General features: G+C 40.9%; 1 protein-coding gene across 1 annotated transcript in view; it reads right to left on the bottom strand.

The window, feature by feature from the left end:
* Positions 1-8,609: 8,609 nt before the first annotated feature.
* LOC116826266 (alpha-1-antitrypsin-like) overlaps positions 8,610-21,940 on the bottom strand; it is a 45,764-nt gene continuing 32,433 nt past the window's right edge. Inside the window, 3 exon segments of the mRNA XM_032782902.2 lie at positions 8,610-10,175; positions 11,794-11,941; positions 16,132-16,405. Coding sequence (XP_032638793.1) covers positions 9,990-10,175; positions 11,794-11,941; positions 16,132-16,405 — 608 coding nt within the window. The 3' untranslated portion in view covers positions 8,610-9,989.

Genomic DNA, 21,940 nt, shown 5'->3' on the forward strand with positions numbered 1-21,940 from the left:
AAGTTAAATAAAAATGATCAATGAGGGCACAGAGTAAATACTGATGGCCTGGAAGGGGACTGAACCTGGGTGAGTGCCCGAATCACTGGGGTAAAAGTTATAAGGGGAAAGACTATTTCTCTTCTGGCTGCTTTGTGAATCATGAATGACACCAAATGTAAGGCACTAGAACCTGGATCTTAAGAGTCTGGGGACAGTTGATGTTCTCACACCATTAGGAGGCCATGCAAAGCAACATCCATGGAGCAATGTGGAGATTAGGTGCTATAGGAAGTACCACCCAAAGGGTCCAGAGATACAGCACCCTGTGACCCTCTGATTGGCCCACATGCACTATTTAACCCTGAAGGGTGCCCAAGAAAGCTGCCTGGGCAGCCGTATGCACTTTTGACTTGCTATGACTTCAGACTGCACCTTGCTTTCCTATCTCTGTCTTCTGACCCCAGCCTGACTCTGGCCCCTGATTCCAGTCTGATTGTGCCCTGATCTCCAGTCTCCGAGCCTGGCCTTATGTGCTGACCCTGACACATGCTTATCGATCCTGGTGATTACGCCAATTCTTGCTCACTGACTATTGCCTCATGGCTGTCCTTGACTTGTGGACACCAGCTCAGCAGTGATCATTAGGCAAGACTACCTATACCCCACTCCCTTACACCAAAGTCCCCTTGTGAATCCAGCCTGGAAAAAAAAATCCTCAAACCTAGTAGGTGAAGGTGTGTAAAATTCATAAATAGTTTTGGGTAGGCTGCAACTGCATTTTTCAGCAAATAAACTATTCATCCAAAAAATTTTATCCACCTTTATTGATATCTTTCTGGTGTTAGGGTGGCCAGACAAAGTACAATGTTCTGATATAAGTGTGGGCTCAACATATCATCATCTCCTCCATTAAAGATGTGATGCATGCATGTTACACTTCCATTCTTCTCAATGTACGCAGGAGGGAGACAGCAAAGGTTTGGGAGGGTTGGGGGTTATGGTCGTGAGAAAGTCTTTTGTAGGATTTTCTGTGTTTCAACCAGTGGGATAAGCATCCAGGATGATGTATGTGGACAATATGTTATAAATTGGAATAATGTATTTTCATGTTTGTCTTGATCGAGCATTTTCCCCTAATCTACAGACATACATCTATCAACCCCAGACAAAAGATTACTCCTTCTGAGTGATTTCTCCTATTTGAGCAGTTTCCTTCAACATAGCACCCTCCACTGACTTCCTTCTTCCTTCTTCAAGCAGAGAGAATAATGCAGAAGCATTTCCCTTTACATGTATTTGTATCCATCAGCAAGGCAATTTCTCATAATAGTGATCTTCATACCACCCTATTTCACTTTAACAGATGTATTCCCATTAACCAATCAAACAACAACCACAAACCCTCTTCTTTGGTCAAATTTGGATGAAATGATTTTTCCCAGTGGGTTTCTGATAAAAAGGAAGAAAAGGCTATTGAATGCTCGTGGGAAAGGAGGTTATTAGTATAAATCGAACTAAGCCCATAGCTGGAGGTTTAAATAAACTCAAAGCTAATTTTCACAAGGGGATTTTTTATCTGCAACATACTAGCCAGCCTATTGGCAGCAGCATCTCTGATGCACTGGGATTCTGTATAAATCTTTGTCAATTACAATGAAATGTCAAATGAACAAATATCATCTGCTTTCTCTAAAACTATTATTTTGAGTGAAGCAAATGCCCTTTATTAAATATTTGTACTGCTATTAAATTGGAGATGCTAAATCTGCTACGAATCTCATGATGGTAACTGCAAATGTATAGTCATTAATAAAGCAAACATTTCCTTCATGCTTCCCATCATGAGGCGCTAATAGGCACAGACCTATGGGGAGGTAGTATCGAACTGCACTGGTGTAGAGGAGCTCTTGGAGAGACAATGTGCATCTCTGAGGCAGAAATGGTCCCTGATCTCCAGGGGCCATGGGAGTAGCAGGCAGGCTGCAGAATCCTTTGCAATGCTGCAATGTCTGTTCAGCAAGGCCCACTCGTCAGGACCTCACCTACCTGCCCTTGATCAGTCAATCTCCTTTCTTCGGTATTTCAGATCTCATAAAATTACTAGTTCTTCAGTTGTCCGTAGCCTTGAACAACAGGAAAAGCCTGAATTTGTAATGTAAAAGGCATACTAGAAAAAGAACTTTAAAAGGCAAATTGTTAAACAAAAAAACCTTCATGCCTTCATTATTCTTACTAAAGAAGGAAAATGGAGCCCATTTTAAAAAATCCTTTGCATAGCCCCTCTGTGCTTTACTTTGTTTCAATGAACCAGGTAAATATTGTTATCTCCATTTTACAGATAACAATGCAGAAGCACAGGACAAACTTTGGGGACATCCCCAAGGTCACAATGGAGTTCTGTGATACAACTGGACCACCCCATGCTTCAAGTCACAAGACCATCTTTCCCATCCCAAGTTGATTGCAACATGGAACACTAGCAGGGCAATGTGACAGTCTGCCCGTGAAGTTTAGTGTTGGTGCAATAGATACACACCTGGTCATTTGATCTTTCATCTCTTTTTTGCTGTATAGAGGAAGAATCAAAATAAATATGTGCCATCCTTACGGAAAGATTTGCCAGATGGGATCAGTCTCAAATTAGGTGATCTCACAGGCCAAACCTCTTATTGTTTGTATTATGCTAGCACTAACACAGCAACTAGACATCTGTGGCTAGCCCATGCCAGCCAAGTGGGGCTCCGGGGCTTGGAGTGGGGCTGGTTCATTGCAGTGTAGACTTCTGGGCTTGGGCTCCAGCCCAAGCTCTGGGACCCTCCTACTTCCAGAGTCCTAAAGCCTGCATCTGGAAGCCTAAACAGCAATGAAATAGCCCTGCAGCCTGAGCCCCATGAGCCTATGTTGGCTGCCCTGGGCCAGCCCTGTGTGTCTAGTTGCTATGCAGATATATCCTTAGAGGTCTCAGGCAAGACTGGGACGCCATTATGCAAGATGCTTTCCGTACAAATCATAAAAGAAAGTTCCTATGCTGAGGAATTTACAGCTTAAATAGGCACGACAGATAAAGGAAGGATTATTATCCTCATTGTATAGCTATGGATCTGAGACACACAGAGAGATTAAGTGACTTGCCCAGCTAGACAGAGAGACTGGCACAGCTGGGAACCAAACCCAGGTCTCCTGTATCCCAATGCGGTGCCTTAATTATAGGACCATCCTGATCTCTAATTATGCTCTTTTATTAAAAGACAAATGACAGCGTCCTTCCCTCTAGGTCTCAGTCAGGAATCCAAAACTTGTAATTGCTATAAAATGTGTGCGTGGATAACATGCATGTATTGTTAACAAGCACCATGACAGTGAGTGGCTCAAGATCCTCGATTAACTCACTATTTTTCCTGGCTTTTTTTCTCTGGGTGATCACTGATCTATTGCTCAGCTAGTGGGGATTCTTGGTGTCACTAGAATAAAGGAGACATGGGTTCTATTCTTGGCCAGAAATCTGCAGAGAGACCTTAAGCAAGTCGCTTCACCTTTCCATGGCTTGGTTTCCCCATTGGTAAAATGGGGGAAATGATACTGACTTTGTCAAGTGCTTTGAGAGCTATTGATGAAAAGTGCTATATGAGAGCTAGATATTATCATCATTATTATTCCTAAAAGCTTTTGTCATCATCTAATAAACTCCTTAGTGGCTGCAGTTGCTGCACTACAAAAAGGGCATTTCCCATCATCAGCTGGAGGTCGCTGTCGGGATCGTTTAGCACATGTGAGAGAGGAAAACCTTCAGCATGTTCTTCTTTGAATCTCTGTCAGCTTAGAGGTGAGTCCTTCCAGAATCTGCCTTGGGGCTTTTCTTCACTACCTTGCTATATCGGCGCAGCTGCAGCTGCGCCAACGTAGTGTGTCTGGTGAAGACGCGCTATGTCGACAGGAGAGTGTCTCCAACTGACATCACTTTAACTTGATGTAACTCACATCACTCAGGAGGTGGCCTTTTCACACTCCTCAGCGACATAAATTACATCAACTTAAGCGGTAGTGTAGACAAGAATGGCAGATTTATCATCAGCATTGCAAAGGCAGCAGAGATGATCACAAGAAAGAAGAAAATATTTTTGTCTGATGCATTTGCAGAAACCTACTTGTAGAATCTAAATGCAAAGTCAGCATTACCAGGAGCTATTTTGAGAAGACCATGTCACCATGCACATTATCTCTTTCAATCTGGGTATCACCTTCAGTGTGACTGGTATCTTCACGATCATCATGGCCTTTGAGGGGACCAGGCTGGGGATGACGATGGCCAACCACATGTAGCCCAGCAAGTAACAAACATAGACAAATGTAAGGGGGCTGGTAGGCAGCAAATTATTTCTGGGTATGCAATGGCTGGTGGAATTTTTGGCTTCATATTTGCAGGCATTATCACATCATGAAATAGGAAGGTAATGAACCTGGTCTGCATGGCTTTGATATTACTGTATCTGGAATGCTGCATACAGTTTGCTACTAGAAATATATTTATAAATTGGAGAAAGTTCAGATAAGAAAATTAAGTAGGGTTTGGAGAGATTTACAAAGAAAGATTACAATTGTTAAATACATATTTGTTGGCTAACTGACTAATAAGTAAGGCTAAGATTTTGTCAGGGCAATTATTAGTAAAAGTCAAGGACAGGTCACGGGCAATAACGAAAAATTCACGGAAGCCTGTGACCTGTCCCTGAGCTTTACTAAAAATATCCATGACGAAATAGGGACCCTGGGCAGCTGTGGTGGGGACTGGGAGCTCCAGAGGCCCCCATCGCCCCAGGGGCTCAGAGCTCCAGGACCTTCTTCTCCTGGTGGCTCAGAGCTCTGGGAATTCCCCCTACTGCCCGCAGTTGCCAGGAGCGGCAGGGGTCCTCCCTGCTACCTGGGGTGGCCGGGAGAGGCAGGGGTCTCCCCTGATGCCCACAGCGGCCAGGATCTCCAGGGGTCCTCTCTGATGCCTGTTGTGGCTGGGAGCTGCAGAGGGTCCACCTGCCACCCGTGGCAGTTGGGGACCCTGCAGCTCCCAGCTGGTGCTGGCTTCCTCCTCAGAAAAGTTGATCAAATTTTCCAGTGGAGCAATTTTCTGTTGGAAAAGGTTGATTTGACAATATCTAAATGTCAAAATTTTCAAGAGGAAATTTTCAAAATATTCCATTTCAACTTTATTGTTTAGATTTTTGTATAATATATGTCAAAACAATATATTTCAGTGTTTTGCATAAACATTTAGATAGGGATAAAACAAAATGAAAAATTTTGAGATTTTGATTTTTCATCCTGATTTGACATTAAATGAAATGTCAAATCTCAGATTTTGTCTGGGGACAGAATTTCCATTATTTTGACCACTATAATCCTCATAGGATATAATTCTGCTTAATATTGTTAATTTTGGTTGCCCACATTCCTGGAGATTTCATCATATCATAGAGTCTTTTCTTACAGATTAATCATTAATTTCTGGAGACTCCAGGACAATCCTAGAAGGTTGGCAACCCTGCTACAGCTGACAAGTAGGGGGCTTTGGGCCCAATACAAAGCCTTTTGAAGCCAAAGAGAAAACACATTAACAAAGGACTTTAACAAACACATTAACAAAGGACTATATTCTGTTAGTTCGAGATTTATTCTTCACATGGAGGTCCTGAATGATAAGCAAGATGGCAGTTGTTACACGTACTCATTACATGCATTGTTCAGGTTGTTTGGGATTCTTTTTTAAATATAGGGAGAAGACATACATTTCATAAATATTTGAGAGATGAAACCAAAGAAGAAGAAGAATTATTTAAGATTTCTGCAATGGGTTTTAATGATGAGTAGTAACATGAAATTAAAAATAGGAAAAATTTGGGATGAATATCAGGGAAAACTTTCTGGCAGTGAGCTCCATTGGAATAACTTTCCATAGGAAAAAACAAAAAATATTATTGAAAAGTAGATTGGTTTACATTTGCTATATGCTATTCTATTGGATAATAGTCTGATATTACAAAAATTATACTATCGATACTTACAACAAATATGGAAAAAAATATTTCTGTAACCTAATAATTATCATCTCCAATCATGCAAGTAATAAAAACAATGAGACCTCCAAAAATTATAAAAAAAAGTATGTTTCTCTTTACTATAAAAAATGCCTCTAACTGGAAGAGCAGTTAACCAAGTGTTCCCTTTTAATTACTTCCATTCAAGTCACTGAGTTGTGATTCAGAGAATTATCTTTGTCAAGGCATGTAGATTTAATGGACCAAATTGTGCTCTCATTTACACCTGTACTGCACCAATGAATTTGGTCCTATTCACTGCAGGAATGGCTTCCAGTGGCCCTCTGAGTTACTGTTAATTCATGTCTGAACTTGAGTTGAGTCTGGAATTATTTATCAAAAATAAGTTATCTCATGTTAATTCACGTTTGCATTTTTAAAGCATCTTTGCGCTAATCCCCTAGGGATGATTGGCTGACTCCAAACAGGGATGTATGTGAATTTCACTCTATTGCTCCAAAACAATACTTGGAACATAATTTCATATAAAATTAAGCCTAGGGGGACCAGATGTCCCATTTTTAAAAGGACAGTCCCATTTGTTGGGACTTTTTCTTATATAGATACCTACCACCCCACAACTTCAGACTCATTTTTTCACAGTTGCTATCTGGCAACTCTAATTAGGTCTAGTCCCGCACATCCAAACTCCCCATGAGGTCAATGATGCACCCTCTGGGGCCTGAACACAGGGTTACAGGAACCTCACTGAGGTCATTAGGAGTTTAGGGTGCACAAGAAATACAGGACTGGACCTTATGTAGCATTAAAATACGATCTTCTCATTGCCATACACAGAGGCTTTATCTCAGTGCTCACACTACTTGACCTTTCAACAGCCTTTGGCACAGCTGTCCATGTTTCTTACAGATGGCCCATTTACAGGAGTAGCTAGACTAGTCAGCCCAGCAGTAGAGTGACTCCAATTATTCCTCTCCAGCAGGACCTAGATGGACAACCGCCTTCTTCTCCAAAGACGCTCATGTGTAGAGACCCATGGGGACCTATCCTATCCCTTCAATAACTACATGGGATCCCTGAGAGGGGATAGAACCATGCGAGTCATATTATTACCATAGGATCCTTAATTCCATAGGACAATAAGATGATGTTGCATATGTCAATTTCCATCGACTCAGCCTATATCACTGCACAGAAGTCAAACCTCAAGGAGATCAGCATCCAGATGAAGAACAACTGGTCTAAACGCTGGTCTAGCAAGACTGGAGAGATGATGATGAGGGGGGAAACACTCAGATAGCAAGCTAGGACATTTCCTTCCCTTACTTTGAACATGTCTGCTCCATGTTCATCAAATTTTGTGTGAATAAAATTTGTGTGAAGAAGTCTCTGGTTCCCTTTTTATCCTCACTAAGCCTAGATAATTAGGGTGGCATCAGTGATGAAAAACATTTTCCACCTCTATTTTGCTAGAAACCTTTTCTGCTTTCTCTCAGATGAGGACCTGGCCACAATGATTCAGTATCAGCACCAGACTGGTTTACTGTAACTCATTGTATCTGGTACTGCTGATGGCAGCACTACAAAGGCTCCAATTTGGAAGAAAGCAGCAGCTCATCACCTTAATGGAAGAGGTCACTGTGAGCATATCCCCCCTGGGCGCTAATCCTCTGGAAGTCTGCTTCCTTGGTCAGTTCACTGCCTTGATACCCATCTTCAGAACCACCAGAGGGTCAGGATACAGCTACACCAGCAACTCCATCCAAGACTGTGGCAATCTCTATGGTACAACACGGTTTGACAGAACCCAGGAAGAAGAATGCAAGAGGAGCATTCTCAGTCCAGGGTGTTGTATCTAGCTAGGTGCAGATAGTAACACCAGATTTCAAAAGTTTGTAAATTTGCTCCTAGGTGCCTGCGGATGCTCCACCAGAGCCGCGGGACCAGTGGACCCTCCTCAGGCATGCCTGCGGGAGGTCCATCAGAGCAGCCTGCCGCCCTCCAGGCAACTGGCAGAGCGCCCCCCGCACCCCAAACACGTGCTTGGCGCGCTGGGGTCTGGAGCCGCCCCTGGACAGCAAGAACAGCATTGGTATCATGGTCTTTAGAGAAAGTCAAGAGAGAACTTTTTGGGCAGAGTGCTAACTGAACAGAGGCTTAGAACTGTGAGCAAAGAAACTGCCTCCTGTTGTTTGCTTACTGCTATGTTTGGAGAAACAGGAGTTTATGTACATTCTTTATAAATAACAAGGATTGCATCAAAGAAATATCTATCATCAGTAACTTCTCCTAATGAAAGCAATCCGCAAGACCCTAAACATTGGCTAACCACTAGGGCCAAAAAGGGTACCAATATATACATACATGAGAAAGATCAGAGGCTTCTAGAAAGTCCAGTAGAGACCTCCCTATGGAGATCTTAACTAGCACATAGATATAACGCTGGTTGATGCTGGGATTAGCTAGACTGCATCATTTGTTTAATTCCTGTTCTGTAGAAATCACATAGTACAATTAAAAACTTTTAAATTTCATGTTTATTAATTTTCATTTCTCTAACATAATAACTTGTCTGTATATTTCAAGGTCAAACATAAAGACTGGAAATCATAACACAGAATACCCATTAACAGAATCACTCAGTAATTTACCTCTTCTGCCACTAGAGGTCAGAAAATATACCATCATTATGAATATCGGAGAAAAAATACTGATAGATCTAGAAAAAAGAGTAAAATGGTATGAAGGTAAAATTTAGGTAAGAAAAATATATAAATAAGCATCTGTAGTATAAATGATCTTGGAATCCTTTGTTTCCTAACACTAAAGAGAAATCCTATACAACTGTGACTATATTAAAATATAAAGCAGGTGTTGAGCTGAGTGCAGATATTCTGTGAAGGTACAATCTGGGAACAGGCAGGGCCCACTTCAAGACACCACAACCAAAACGTGTAGTTATGTAATATGCAGTGTAAGTTACAGATAGGCTGTAAGTGATGGATCCTGCAAACATTTACTACTGGAGTGATGTTTACTGCCTTGAGTGGTTCCTCTGGGTGAGATTCATCCTATACTGTCAAAAATATTGACTCGGGGACATTGGGGAAACACAAGCCATTTTCCCTATTTGGAAGCTTCCAAAACTCGACTTGGGCCCCGGCACAGGGCTGACCTAAACTGAACTTTGATTCAGTGCCACACAGAGGCCACTTCAAGGATGTAGAATTGCTGGGGCACAGTTCTACTCTGGTCACACCTCCTCCCATTCCTGTACTGCCGCTTCCTTCCTCTGGCCCAGTCCTGCCATGCCTCTGTCCTGCCCTAAAATGGTCAATACAGAGGTGTCAGTGTTCTTCACCAGGGAGACCTTACGTCTTCTCTATGATCCCTTTTCATCCGCCTGGGTGGCACAAAGGGGCTACAGGGCAATGATTTATCAGACTCATTGACAGAAATGGGGCCACTCAGGGTAGTAAGCACTACATTTATTAATAGGTATCTGCTAGACTGAGCCCTCAGGTTGGTAAGAAAATGGATGTAAATGGTAAAGAAGTGTAACGGACTAATTTGGCAGTCAGTGAGCATGCAAAACAGATGTAATGTGCACGGTGAGGAGGTGGACAGGAGGGGTCTCGACATCTTTTCTGATCCTCATTTTCCAGAAAATGTTTTGCTGCTTGCAGCATTACAAAGGATTTTCTCTTTTCACTTCTGCTGACAGTTCTGCCTGAACTCGAATGTCTTTTCTTTTCTTTGTTTTTAAATGCAAACTCAAACGAATCTGTAGTGATGGTGATTTAAAATCTATTAAAGGTCTCAGTTGTGAAGGAAAATATACAACACTACAAGGGAAAAGGTGGCCTCTAAAGCCATCTCTACGCTGATTAGATCAAAATGTTTCTTTATTTAACAGTGGTGATAAGTTACTCATAGTTAATGCATACAGAACTTTAGTAACTATTGTTCTACAGGGTTTGAGATTTTGCCCATAAAGAGTATGGCACCATCTTTAACTACTACCATCTTGAAGGGTCTGTTGAATATAATGGTAACAGGCACAGACATTGGCACTATTTCCATAGTAGAGGCTGCTGAAGCTTCAGTGCCATTCTCATCCACATTCACCATGGCCTGATGGATAGCCTACAAGGAAATCAACAAACATCACCGTTCTGGGTGTGGACTGCAAGCAGGTTTCTGAATATGAGCTTGATTGTTTTTAAACCAAAAGTGCTGAGAGAAATAACTGCTAAAGAATGAGCAACAGGTGTGAGTGAACCCCACAAACCAAAAGGGCTACTGCAAATCCAGCAAGAAAAATTGGTGATCTGCACTAATCAAAATCACCCATCCTTAAAAGAAGCCATTCTCATAGTCACTATTTCATACTACTATTGCAAGCACTGCCCCTGATTTTCCTCCCACTTACCCCTATGCAAATCAGGAGCAACTTCACTGAAGTCAGTGGGGTTACACTAGTGTAAAACCAATATGAAAGCAGAATTACACCCAGTTGTTTGGCAAATTTATATAGTGGAGTAATAGTTCACAAGTGAGAAAAATCAAGAGTAGAAAGAAAATAGATTTGAGGGGTACAGATTGTTTTCCTTGCATATGTCTTGTATGTTAACAGCATCAGAAGTTGCATAGATAAAATGGCTTTGGGGCAGAAAAGGGCACAAGCTGGTCCTTACCACACTGAAACACATTTATAGACCTGGATTCATTAGATTACATCTGTTCATTTGTGGGTGGTTCAGGGTTTCTGCATTGTTTTTTAACAGGAGTTCAGTGTTAACTAATGGAATGTACCCTGCACATAGAGTATAATTGTAAGGCTCTCAAACTGACAGTCCAAATGGACTGAACATGGGTTGAACTGTAATGGTCTGCAAGGGGCTGGTACTGAAGCTAACAGGAGCTAAGGGTGCTTCTCTAACTGGGAGAAATTTTTGGACCAAAACTTTTTTCAGTGAAAAATGCAAATTTGGTGACACTGAAATAGTTTGAAAATGCATGCCCAGTTTGACAAATTGTGTGTGTTTAAAAAGATTTTCTAAAAAAAATCAAAAATCAAAATGTTTTGATTTTTTCAATTCAAAATGGCTTTTGTTTCAAAATCCCCTTTCATATTTTTTAATTAAAATGCTGTAAAGGAAAACAAAAGATTTCATATCTGGTTGAATGAAATGTTTCAGTCAAACCAGAACAATTATTTCTCACTTCTTGCTTTCTCAAAAATGTTGCTGTGAGTTTGACCTGAAATGATGTTTTTCCCCTGATTTTACTGGCAAACTTCAGAATTGCCAGTAAACCAAAGAACCTGTTTTTTGCCCAGCTGTTCGTAGCACCTTACAGAATTGAACCCGGTGTTTTTAATAATGGGAGGGGCAAAGGCAGCTATGCAGAAGCAATGGAAGCTCTGAAAAACAGCACTTTGTACCCTTTCATAACAAGGGGAAGATGGCCGTAGGGTCTTCTCTGAGAAGTGGGGGAAGGGAGAAAGAGATTTGCTCAAGTGTGCAGTAAGTAAAGTGGCCCCATGCACTGTAAAACTCTGCTGGGCCAAAAATGTTGTATCACAGCAAGTTACAGCATATACAACTGCACAAGCAACCTAGCTAGTTTGGGCTGAATATTCCATCCCTCAGTCCCTGCTTTTCATACAGAGCAAAGCCCTTTTATGTGGGTTTCCCCTAGGAAACATTTGTAAAGATATCAGTTACCATGGATCCTTTTAATAGAAAGAAACCTAACTTACCTCTGAAATTTTGTGCCCAGGCTGCCCAGTAATTCCAGACAGGTCAGCTTCATTACTGAATACATTTCTGATGCCCAGTCTATAAAGAATTTGTTTTAAGTCAAATCTTCCATGAACAGAGAATCTTGGCAGATATAAATTGGTTGAACTGTCCAAAGAGAAATGCAAGAAAATGGTAAAACATTTCAATCAGATGTCACAGTGCAGGGCAGACTCATTCCTGACAACATAACATGCTGTGGTGATTACTGAAAAATTTGTTTGCATTGTTTCCACTAGCCCATAGAGAAGATTTGACTGAAGACCCATGACAGATTTCCTCAGGTGGGGAACAGGTGGTTTCTGATAAGTGGTATTGGACTTGGAGGAAGGATGGCTTATAGCTAAGGTGCTATTCCCTGTCACTTAGAATCTCTGTGCCTTAGCTCCCTATCGGTTAATTAGATATAATAGCACTGCTCTGCCTCACATGGGTGTGGTAAGGATAAATACACTGAGGTCTGGGAGGTGCTCAGAGACTATGGTAATGGGACCTATAAGGATCTAATACAGACAGACAGTTTCAGGACAGCTCTAAGTAATATTGCTAAATACAATGACGCTGTGCTCCTGAATTTGACAAGTGCATCTGGATTATACCTTCATGCAGCTTTTTTTTCCTCCCCATCCTCCAGGAGATTTCTTATCTGCCCCATCGAGAACCTGATTCAGTGACAGCCACTGAAGTCAATGGGAAGATTCTCGTTGACTTCAAAGGACTATGGGTCAACCCTCAGGACAGCTCATCTCAATGTCCATAATCAGGAGAACTGTCCAGCAGGCTTTAAAAACAGAATCAAACTTCAGAGCCTGCTGGACCATCTTCTAAGCTTCTATTACTGGTATATTGCCTTAAGATATCTAAGGTTGTACTGTATTCCCATTTTTAGGGAAATTTTCCTCCTTAAGGCTCTTAAGCCAAGATTTTCAAAAGCAACTAGTGATTTTGTGCCTGATTTTCAGAAAGTGCTGAGCATTCACCCTCTGAAAATCAATCTCTTGTAAGGTGTCTGTAGCTGGACACCCAAAAAAGCAAGGCACCCAAATTCATGAGTCCCTTTTGAAAATGCTGGCCTTAGCCTAACAATTAAATTAAACCTGTGGGAGGAAAACAAATAAAACAAATTCCAAAGACAGCAGAAGAATGTGTGGTACCTAATTTATTTAGGAAAAAGCTAACAACAAAGCATATCTGTCTAGTTCATAAATCATATTGTTGGCTCTATGTAAGATTTAGTCAATTTAATGGAAAATGAATACTTCAGTGCTTTCTGTAAAACTAGTCAACGCTCAGTATTTCTGGTGCATTTTTTCTCACTGTCCCACTGTCTCTAGTTTTTCTGGAGTTAGTTCTAGCATCTACAGTGAGAAGCACTAGCCGTTTGATAGCACGTGAGAACATGTCTTAAGTTAGATGCTAGGATTGTTATTAGCTAATAGTGCTAGTGGAGGTGCAATAGACTCTTTCCTGATTGCTGATGTCTTCCCTTTTCCTGTTTTTTTCCAGCAGAAGGTGCTGACTGCTTCCCTATTAATGATGCAACTGTCGTGGGCCATTTTTATCCTGCCATTATATAGAATAACTCATTCCACCTGTCCCCATCTACTGCTAATATGAGGAGAAAGAAGAATACAGCTCACACAGCCTCAGGAAGAGAGGAGTAGACACTGGGACACACAACAAATTACCCACATGTTAAACAGGGACCTTGCTATACATAAGGGTAACACTCTGTGCTTCTATACCTTTTGTCCAACAATCTCAATGGGGTGACCAGATAGCAAGTGTTAAAAATCAGGATGGGGGCAGGGAGATAATAGTTGCCAGTAACAAAGCCTCTAATATCAGGATGTCCGGTCACTCTAATCTCAACAGTAATGAACACTTCTCACAATATCCCTGTGAGTGGCATCAACCCATTTTGCGGGTGGGAAACTGAGGCACACAGAGGTCAAGTGACTTGACCAAGATCACACAGAAACTTGGTGTCTGATCCAGGAATAGAATCCTGAGCTCCTGAATCTCTAGTCCTGAGATTTAACCATAGGGCAACCCCTTCTTCCCTGAATGTAACCTACTGAAATGGCCTGAAGTACACTGCTGCCAGCTGCATGCAATTCTACGTTATCTCCCTATATTTATTCAGACCAGAAACACCTCTACCCTGATATAATGCTGTCCTTGGGAGCCAAAAAATCTTACCGCATTATAGGTGAAACCGCGTTATATTGAACTTGCTTTGATCCACCAGAGTGCGCAGCCTCCTCCCCCGCCCCCAGAGCACTGCTTTACTGCGTTATATCTGAATTTGTGTTATATCGAGTCACGTTATATCAGGGTAGAGGTGTACATTGAACTGGACTGTGCAAAAGTTCTTCACTGAAACCAGGCATAACTCAGCTAGGTTTATGAAAGTCAAATGACCTCCCCTTGGAAGCTGTCTTCACTACTGCAGTGGGGTGTGAGGCATCAGGCTGCAGATTGACGTGAAGGTGCCAAAAAGAGAACAGGACCCAAGAAGTTCCAACTGGATTACTGCTAAACAGAAAAATAGGTAGGTAGCCTACTCCCCTGGAGGCCCTTAAGTGGGTTTGATTTAGGGAGTGAACGGATTTATTACACCCTCCCAAAGATGCAAAATGGACCAAACCAACTGCTTTGAAGACTCTTTTTTCTCTCCAAAGAGGTTTACTGGTCCTCGGTTTGCATGAGTGCCAAGCTCCAGTGAATTTCAGTGAGTGAACATGTCCACACAAAGCCAGCTCATTGGGGTCTCTAATAATGAGGTCTTTCTATACTACAAACCATAGAACTCCACTGCTGCTTTATAAGTAGATTATTCCAGTTTTGGAAAAGGTAAGAACATTTTGCTTAGTTCTTTGTCTGCCAATACTAAGGCAGCTCCTCTTTGCACAATTCATGTTTATTTGACAGAGATAACACCATTGACATTTTGGTTAAGTTGTTTCATTGCCCAGTACTGATTTTAAAAACAATCATGAGCATTGGGGCTGAAACTAGCAGTGTGGGGGGTGTTGCTGCACCTCCTGGCTTGAAGTAGTAAAATAACAACCCAAATACATGGTTTCTGCACCCCCACTATAAAAATTGTACCAGCACCAGTTTCACGAGGATCCTCCTGTTGGTGGAGCTAGATTAAATTTTTACATTTTTGAAGTTTCAATGAAAAATAGTTCACGTTTCAGTGAAAGTTTTTGTGAAAAAGAGTTGCCATGTTTCAAAAAGCTCTGCCAGCTAGTCAACGTAAAGAATTGTAAACTGTGTATTTAATTTAATTCATTTCCTTGTCTTAAAGCTGGAGTTTGGTAATCTAAGGCAGTGTTGTTAAGCATTCAGCCTCCTTGGTGCATTTATGTGGACATTCTTACTCTCCAGAATGAAAGGCCCTGGGTCCGCCAACAGGCACATGCTTAATTTTATGCACATTAGCAGTCTCACTGTAAACATGCAAGAAGCCAAGCACATTTTCTGCACTGGAACCTAAATTTGCCCCTTTCAAAGTGAGTTAAAATTCTAGCTCTCATGGTTGCAAAGATAATGTAACATGAATATAATAAATGAAATGCCATCTTCTTGGGTCTGCCAGCAGCCTGAAACAAAAGCTGCCACAGGGAGGGAAATGCAAAAGGGGAAAAAATGAGATAAAGGGAGAACAACAGACTACAGAGAAAGGCACATAGGAAAGCAAAAGAAACAAAATGCAGTGGTCCTAAAGGGAAACAGATTTTCCACATTGAGTGATACGGAATGTGACAATAGGATATTGAACAGATAACATGTCCTAGGCTTGGTCTACACTACAGACTTATGTCAGTGTAACTATATCACTCAGGGGTGTGGAAAATCCACACCCCTGAGCTACACAGTTATACTGACTGAACTTCTGATGTAGACTGTGCTATGTCGACAGGAGGGCTTCTCCCATCAATATAGCTACCACCTCTTGGTGAGGTAGAGTACCTACACTGACAGGAAAAGCTCTCCCTTTGGCATAGATAGCGTCTTCACTACACTACAGTGGTGCAGCTGCATCAGTGCAGTCCTATATGTGTAGACAAGCCCTGGAAAATAACTAAAAAAGTTAACTACATAAAGGCCATATTCTAGTCTTGATCTTCATGCATTAACCTCACTGAGGGTAGCACATTAATTCTAATGCTGTACCACAGCCAGGGGATCATAGTTAAAAATACAATCAGCCTTCCCCATGAATTTATCTGACACTCTTGATCTAAAGGGACTGCCTACCACCAGAATTGAGAGCTGAAAGATTTTACCTTTCTGAAAGTAATTTTCTCCATTTAGTCAGACTTTCACATGACAAGCCGTTCTCCAACTTCCTCATTTGTCCTTCATCAGGCAGAATAAAATATGCTTTAATGCTTTCTTCCTTATAATCCATTTGCACCACGGTGCTAGACAGCTGGGCATCATAGGCGCGTTTGCACATGCCCATCCGGAACATCATAGGGACTTTAACAACTGTGTTTCCATCCACAAAGAAGTCATCCTCTTTAGTGTACTTTGGATTGAAATTTTTATTCCACGTGGCTTATGATTCAAAGAAAGAGAGAGTTAGCGGAGGTTCTGGGAACAAGCAACCATCCTTAGTTGGCATTAACTGCAGTAGCTGTATTTGCCTTCAGAGCTACACCAATTCACACCAACTGAGGATCTGTCCCTAAACATATAAATTAGAATAACTCAACTGTAATATGCTCATGGGGGGGTTGGGTTGGGAGTGGTTTAAACTAACCCAGAAGCTGTTCTGTAGTAAAAGGATGGTGCTTTCAACTTAGATAGCCATCATATACCCCAATGCCTGTCCTCATGCCAGAAGGAATTGCCAGACTATTCTCAGGAAGGAGGCTTAATACATTCCCCAGTGTCCTAGCACAGGATATGAGTTGATCCTGCACGTCTGGCAACAATTTTCAAGTGACACCAAGCAACATGAAAGCTGGAGTAAACATCTCCTGCCACCACATTGGCTGGGTAGCACACCAACATTTTAAAACACCCCCCAAAACCTAATTTGGGTGGGAAAAGCCATAAGTAGACTGTGCCCTGCTCTCATCTCTAAGAAACACCCTCACAAGCTCCCCTCACCTCAGTCAAGTTTAGGTGCAGGACTAGGCAGAGGAGTTTTCAGCCCAACTGATCCCTTTCTTTCACTTGAGTGAAGTCCATAAAAGAACCCTTGTTCAAGGGGATGGACTTCAGCCAAGTGGAAGAAAGGGATCATTTGGGCTGAAAACTCCTCTGCCTAGTCCCACACCTAAACCAGATTGAGGTGAGAGTGTTTCTTAGAGATGGGAGCAAGGCACAATCTATTGATGGCTTTTCCCATCCAAATTAGGTTTTGGGGAATGTTTTAAATGTTGGTCTGCTATCCAGCCAATGTGGTGGCAGATGTTTACTCCAGCTTTCGTGCTGCTTGGTGAAAACCCTCTTGCAAAATGTGCTGGGCAAGCAGAAAACATGGGATTTTCAAACACTAATAGCTTGGTCAAAACAAAACCAATCTTTTCTGAAGCACTCAAAGTGTTTTCAGAGAAGTGTCTTCTTCTTGGTGAGAAGAAATTCCAAGCCAAAATCCGACTATTCACCCTCATTCACTGCACCCATAGAGCTGTTAACAAACAACTAGAAAAACAACAAAACATTGCAATGATGTTTCTTGTAATATGGAAATAAATTGTTCCCTGTCCTCCCAACCCTATGTACTAAAAAATAGTTGATCTATTAATCAGTCTTGCTTAGACTTTCCCAACTGATGTATTTTTCAGAAAGTACTGAATAACTGAAAACAGAGCATTTGAATGCATTCACATGCTTCCACTTAATGCTATATGTTCCCACCAGATAATGCTTAATATCTATAACTTCCTTTTCGTTGTATATTGCATATATATATATATATATATATATGTGCCAAAAATGCACCCCTTTCTTGTAATTAGAAGCGAGATACCTTGAGTTCTAGTCCCACCTCAGACACTGTCCTTAATGATACTAAAATAGTGTGTGTTAATGCCTAGATATATGGTGATGGGAGCCTTAAAAATACCTCAACGACGTTAGCTCATAATAAATCTTGTTTAACTGAATTACTAAAGTGACTAATCTCGTCAAACTAAAGATGGTCCCAAGTGAAGCTGGTTAAAAACTGGCATCTCTATCCTGCAGGAAATTCTGATATTTTCTTGCCAACTCAAGACAATGCCAAAATATCAAAAACAGTGGAATGCAAAGTTCTGAAACATTTAGATTCAGAATTGTTGAAATGTTTCATTTTTATATTTCTGATCAAAATTAAATGTTTCAGTATTCCTGAATCAAAATGTTTCATTTTGGTATGTTGAACCTCAAAATATTTCTTTTTATGATGGTTCTGCAATTAATCTGTGCTCTTTGAGCTGCAGCAATGTCTCATGGGAGCTGTAGTTCAGGTGCCTTGTGCCCCTATTCTCCTCTATGGGTTAGGCTCCCTGGCTGGACTACAACTCCCACAGGCACTGTGGCAGCTCAGGCAAACATAGATTAATGTGCAATTGATCTGAAATGAAATGTTTTGATTTGGTTTCACAAACCAAAATGTTTTGATTCAGGTTAACCTAACACAAAATGAAATGTTTAATTTAGATTTTCCAGATGAAAAATCAAAAAAATTAGGCAACAATCAAAAATTTTCACAGAAATTTTTGATTTTGTAGCAACTGCATTTTCCATTTAAAATAAAACAGATGGAAAATTCCTGACCAACTGTAATCCTGAACCCCAAAAATTCAGATCTGGATCTGGACTGCAAATTCCTCAGAGTTCATCCAGAAATGCCTCCTTTATGACTACTAGCCTTAGCAGCTCTTCCTAATTCAGAGACAATGAATCTGCATTATAAGCTGTTGGATGCAGTCTGCCATCACATAAAATGTCATGAAAAACAGAGGATACTGTAAGTAAGAGCTGTTGACAATTTTCCATCTAACTGTTTTTCATGGAAAATCGAGGTTTTGACTAGAGCCTTTTTTATGAAAAATCGTTGCTTTCTGGGGAAACTTTTGTGGAAAAACTGAATCCCTGAACACCAAAATATTTTGGTATTTGATATTTCACTGAAAAGTTGGAAAAGTTATTATAATTTTCTTCAGAAACCAATCCCTATTTTCTGATCAGCTCTAAGTCTAAATTACACTTTGCTTCTCAACTAAAGTACATGGGCAGCACGATTACTCTGCTGGGTAAAATTGGTCTAGTTGACTAAACCCTGGACTGAGAACAAAGTCCTCTGGAATTCTAATCCCTGAGTCACTCTGAGGCCTTGTGCAAATAATTTCATCTCTACCCTTTGTTTCCTCAGCTATAAAACTAGCCTAATAAGAGTTACATACTACTTAAGGGTGTCATTATTATTAATTAATGCTTGTATGGGGCTTTCAAGATATAAAGTGCAAAGCATTATTCTTTTAAAGAGGAGAAAATTGCTACATCATGACTGTAAGCTTCTCCATAAACGGTGTAGCCACAAACATGATGTATGTAATTTTAGAGTAAGTCTATCTGTTAAAAGAAGTCTCCAGTTTTTGTACTGTCAGGTCAGAGCCCCTGGACTCTTCTTTAACACGGCAGAAGTATTGCCTTGTCGTGTTTTAGGGAAATTCCATAGTGAATCACAACATTTTTTGATAAGTCACAGGCCCAAATCCTGATATGCTCAGGCAGCTATTACTTGCTGCTTACTCGGACAAAATTCCTACTGGTTTCATACACAGCTTTGGTTAAAAACTGAGTAAGGATGTCAGAATTTGGCAGACAGATTGCATATTGGGGACATTCATTAATTCTTCCCTCCTCCTCCATCCAAACCCAGATATGCCGGTGCTGCCCCTCCTCTTATTAGGGCACTTTTCAAGGAGGTCTTGCCTCTGCAATTCTTCACAATGCTCCAGGGACAAAAGGAAACCCTGAGCTTGCCCTTTCCAGTGGGTTGGAGAATAATTCCTCGCTGGACTATGGGGGCAAGTAAAATGAGATGACTTTTTTGGGGGGAGTGGGGAGAACATGCTCACTGTCTAAGCCCCCAGGCAAACAAGAAGAGTAGCAAATCATCCGGTGAACCCTCAGTACAGTGCAAGTTAGAATGCCACCAAGCCTCCATCCTCAGACAACAACTCAATGTAAGCTACAATGTACTGTGGAAAAGGGAGAAGATTCATCAGGACCACAAGGGGAATAATCACATTGTACAGAGGATGGAACAGCCATTAAATGTTATGTCAGACTTTATAAAAGCTTCTAAAATTTCAGATTCTTCTCCAAACCAAACCCAGCCTCTGATCCATTCAATGTTTTAACCCATTGTTATTTTCCATGTGGAAGCAATGGCAGCAATAGTTTGGATTTTAAAGTGTAATTCTTCGCAATTTCTTTAAAATCAAAAAGAAATGGTGTTTGTCTCAGGGCATAATCATCAATTCATAGCAAACATTTTAAAGAGAGAGGCATTTAAAGTAGAAGACAGGATCAACACATACAAAATATTGGGGGTGCAGGGTATTCATTTCAGAAATGGAATTGAACATTGTGGCTAGGGGCATCTCTATTTTTAAATAAATATCCATTTTAGAACATATGTGACAGCTGTACCTTCATATGTGCAATGGAGAAGGGTTTAGTTCCTATATTATTTTCAGCGAATATTTTCTTCTTCTTCTTCTAATGTATGATATTGTACTAAACTTATGGCTAAGCCCTTCAAATCTATGTAACTTCTACTTCCATAGCTGTTTGATTTTCAGAGTGGACAGAATTCACACTTTTGTTGTTGTTGTCCACTGTTAAGACTGGAAGGAAAGCCTGATACCTGCTAACTAAAAGCCTGTCTTGAAAATGCTATTTGGGAGATGAGTAAAGATCTTGAAACTAAAGAGGGACAGGTAAAAACTGGCCTTCCTTGATGGAGTGAGGAAGAGGGATATGGATATGGAAGGACAAAGAAACATAGAATTGTAGAGTTAGAAGAGCCCATAAGGGTCATCTAAGCTAACCCCCTGCCAAGATGCAGGATTTGGATGTTTTTTTTAGACACAAGACAAATGGCTATCCAGCCTCCTTTTGAAAATCTCCAGTGAAGAAGCTTCCACACCGTCCCAAGGCAGTCTGTTCCATTGTTCTACAGTTAGGAAGTTTTTCCTGAGATTTAATCTAAATCTGCTAAATGGCACTTTGAAGCCATTGCCTCTTGTCCTGCCCTTTGTGGCAAGACAGAACAACTTTATTCCATCTTTTTTATGGCAGCCTTTCAAGCGAATCAATTGAACTAGATTCAAACTAGTTTTACCACTCTACAGCTAATCCTTCAAAGATTTACACAAATGCATTAATGTAATTGAAAAACAAAGGGAAAATGTCTTTTCTGAGAAGGAGTGGGTCAACATCTGAAAAACTTTGACCAGCTCAATAGCCGGTTACAAACCAAGGGGTAACACTTCCAAAAACTTCACTGAAATTTTTCATATTTTTTTAATTAATTTCAAAATTTAGAAGTCAAGGCAACTGGTATTAGTAAAGAGACTCACATGTGCAAACACTGGCACAACTGGGGCCCTGGTCAGGTTTCAGAATGTGATAAAAGGTATAATCAGTTACCTTAGTTCCAAAGAGGTGGGCTTTGAGGAGAAGCAGGAGTTCTGTTATATACCTGCCTCTGTGCTGTTTGCTGTTGCTGGGACAGAATAAAGAATTTTCCACTCAGCAAGTTGTTTGGGTATCTTACAGCATTTTGCAAACTGCACTCTAAACCCACTTATCAGAAATTTTCATAGCATTTGTCAAGGGTGCCAATTCAGGAAAGCACTTAAGCAATGAGTCCTACTAACTTCAGTTGGGTCTATGTATATGATTAAGTGTTTTGTTGAACAGGTATCAGAGGGATAGCCGTGTTAGTCTGGATCTGTAAAAGCAGCAGAGAATCCTGTGGCATCTTATAGACTAACAGACGTTTTGGAGCGTGAGCTTTCGTGGGTGAATACCCACTTCGTCAGACGCAGGTAGTGGAAATTTCCAGGGGCAGGTATATATATGCTA

This window comes from Chelonoidis abingdonii, chromosome 4, assembly GCF_003597395.2.
Source record: "Chelonoidis abingdonii isolate Lonesome George chromosome 4, CheloAbing_2.0, whole genome shotgun sequence".
Classification (NCBI taxonomy): domain Eukaryota; kingdom Metazoa; phylum Chordata; order Testudines; family Testudinidae; genus Chelonoidis; species Chelonoidis abingdonii.